General features: G+C 34.3%; 1 protein-coding gene across 1 annotated transcript in view; it reads right to left on the minus strand.

Moving 5' to 3' along the window:
- Nucleotides 1-1,862: 1,862 nt before the first annotated feature.
- LOC144967117 (uncharacterized) overlaps nt 1,863-2,500 on the minus strand; it is a 2,354-nt gene continuing 1,716 nt past the window's right edge. The window contains exon 3 of the mRNA XM_078903960.1: nt 1,863-2,232. Within this exon, the coding sequence (XP_078760086.1) occupies nt 1,933-2,232 (300 nt within the window). The 3' untranslated portion in view covers nt 1,863-1,932. The remainder of the gene's footprint in view (nt 2,233-2,500) is intronic.

Genomic DNA, 2,500 nt, shown 5'->3' on the forward strand with positions numbered 1-2,500 from the left:
CACTTACTTCTTGAGCTTCTGACAATCTCCACAGCCCTGTAAATGATGGGAGCCAGATTGGTAGGGCCTCCGAGAGTGATTCGGCTGGCAATGTCACCGTAGCAGTCTAGAACATCAGTGAATCCCTTGCACGGGTCCTCATTTTCTCTGGAAAAAGAGTAATGTAAATGTTGCTGCTCGAAGGTCGAAGGTCGAAGGTCGAAGGAGCATACTATTTCCTGCCAACCAATGTTTTGTTTATTCATCTTAACTACGCCACTACTACATTATCTCATCCATTGTGGTGTTTCATTCATCCTGTTTTGTTGATAAAGGGGAAACCCGAAACGTTCATTTGATATGTTTTTGGAATTAAATTGAAGCTTATATTCAATTTCACATTATTATCTGGAAAAAGAGAGAAATTATTTTCAAAAGTTTTTTTTTCATATCCCTTTTCTTCATAACTTAACGGCAATTTCAAAATTCTCGATAAAATTTCCATGAGATAATCTAACATGAAATTGTTCCAGGGATTAGCTTAAACTTTTTCGTTTGCTGTCGGCTTACACTTATTTGCAGGTCTGATAACCCAATTCATTATGGGCTCATTTTTGTAAAAAATGATTCAAAAGTTTATCCATCACAACAATGTTAAATTAGGCTCATAATTGCGCTCCGATGTCAGACCTGCATATATGTAAACGCCTGTAGCTATGCTTTCTCGGTCCCCCAATGTGCAGAAATGTCTTTAAATTGAATTTAAAAGAGGCAACATTTTCTATCCTCTGCGTAGGATTCAAAACTGACCTCTCCCAATCTATTTTAATTTGATTCTTATTGCTTATATATATATATATATAATATATATATATATATATATATATATATATTATATATATATCATAAATCTGTTCGGATTTCTTGTATTACTCTTATAAATATATAAGAATGAAAGTATCGATGAATGAACGGACACAATTTTAGAAACACAGCTCAGAACACCAATGACAGATACCACCACTAAGTAAAATCTACATTCACTTTAAAATTTACATTAAAACACACTTGATGAAGCAATAAAATTGAGCTTTTATATGGCGCAATATCCACTAAATGTGCTCAAAGCGCTTTACAAGGGGTCCCTGGTCAACAGCAACATTTAACATGTTAGGCGATAATAAAATTTTCGAAGATAACGCTGTTTACGGCCAGGTATTCATTTTACACCTGAGTGCGGTGAGAGAATGTGAGTAAAGAGCCTTTTCCAAGGACTCAACAATGCGCCGAGCGCAAGGCTCGAATCCAGGACCTTCCGATCCGAAAGCGAGTGTCATACAACAAAACCACATAGCCGCACAATACCTGAATGGGAAAACAGTCTTGCTCCTTGTTATGCTGTCACCAAAACCATATGCTGGAATAAGGTTGTCTTGGTCAAATGACTCTAACGTTCGACCCATGATAGAAATTACCTGAAGAATAGGCGAGATACATACATATTAAAATAAGTGAATGTTGTTTTGTGTTATACTATTTAATATGACCATTAAATACTTTCAAATTTCTTTTAAAAAGATTAATTACTATTGGCTCTTACGGTCAAAGCTCTACTTTTTTATTCATAATAATTTCCAAACAATACCTTAATACTGCTTATGTTTTAAGAAGGAGATGAAATTAAGAATACGAAAAAAAAACCCAACAACAAAAAAAAAAAACAAAAAAACAAACAAACAAACAAAAAAACAACAAACAACAAAAAAAAAAACAACAAAAAACAAAAACAAAACAACTGGAAAAACAAAAACAAACAAGCAAACAACAATAACAATAACCCCCCCCCCCCCCCCAAAAAAAAATAATTTCCCCCCTCCAAATAAAAAAACAAAACCCCAACCAACCAACCAACCAACTAACCAAACAAACCAAAAGAAAACCCAGACCAATTTTTTAAACAAACCCATCAAAACAGCAGATCCAAACAAAAACAAGGCCATCATAATAAACATCACCAACCCAAAAAAAAGGTAAAAAAAAAAACAGAAAAAAAACAGAAAAATAAACAGGGAACAAACAAACAAAGAAAAAAGTCACCTTCTGGTAGGGATTAATGATCTTTCCAGGGACCACCTTATGGAGGTTTTGGCCAGCGAAACATTTCCGCCCTTGCCACTCGTTGCTGGCACTAAAATCCACGCCCACAATCAAGCTACAACTGTCTAGACCAGCTTTATGGCAGGCCCTCGCTAACTGTGGATAGATACATCAAAAAATAAAAGGAGATACATTATATAAACATATATATATATATATATATATATATATATATATATATAATATATATGTGTGTGTGTGTGTGTGTGTGTGTGTGTGTTGTACGTTTGTGTTAGAATATCGTTTTGAGGTGAAGAGAAAAATATTACTGTAACGACTGGAACGAAGTTATTCTTATCTTATTATCTATTGATAGATTCTCCACGGATCCTTTGGTCTTTTGTTTGATTAATGCATTATTATT

Source organism: Berghia stephanieae, chromosome 3, assembly GCF_034508935.2.
Source record: "Berghia stephanieae isolate SIO BIC M18660-M18661 chromosome 3, UCSD_Bste_1.3, whole genome shotgun sequence".
Lineage (NCBI taxonomy): Eukaryota > Metazoa > Mollusca > Gastropoda > Nudibranchia > Aeolidiidae > Berghia > Berghia stephanieae.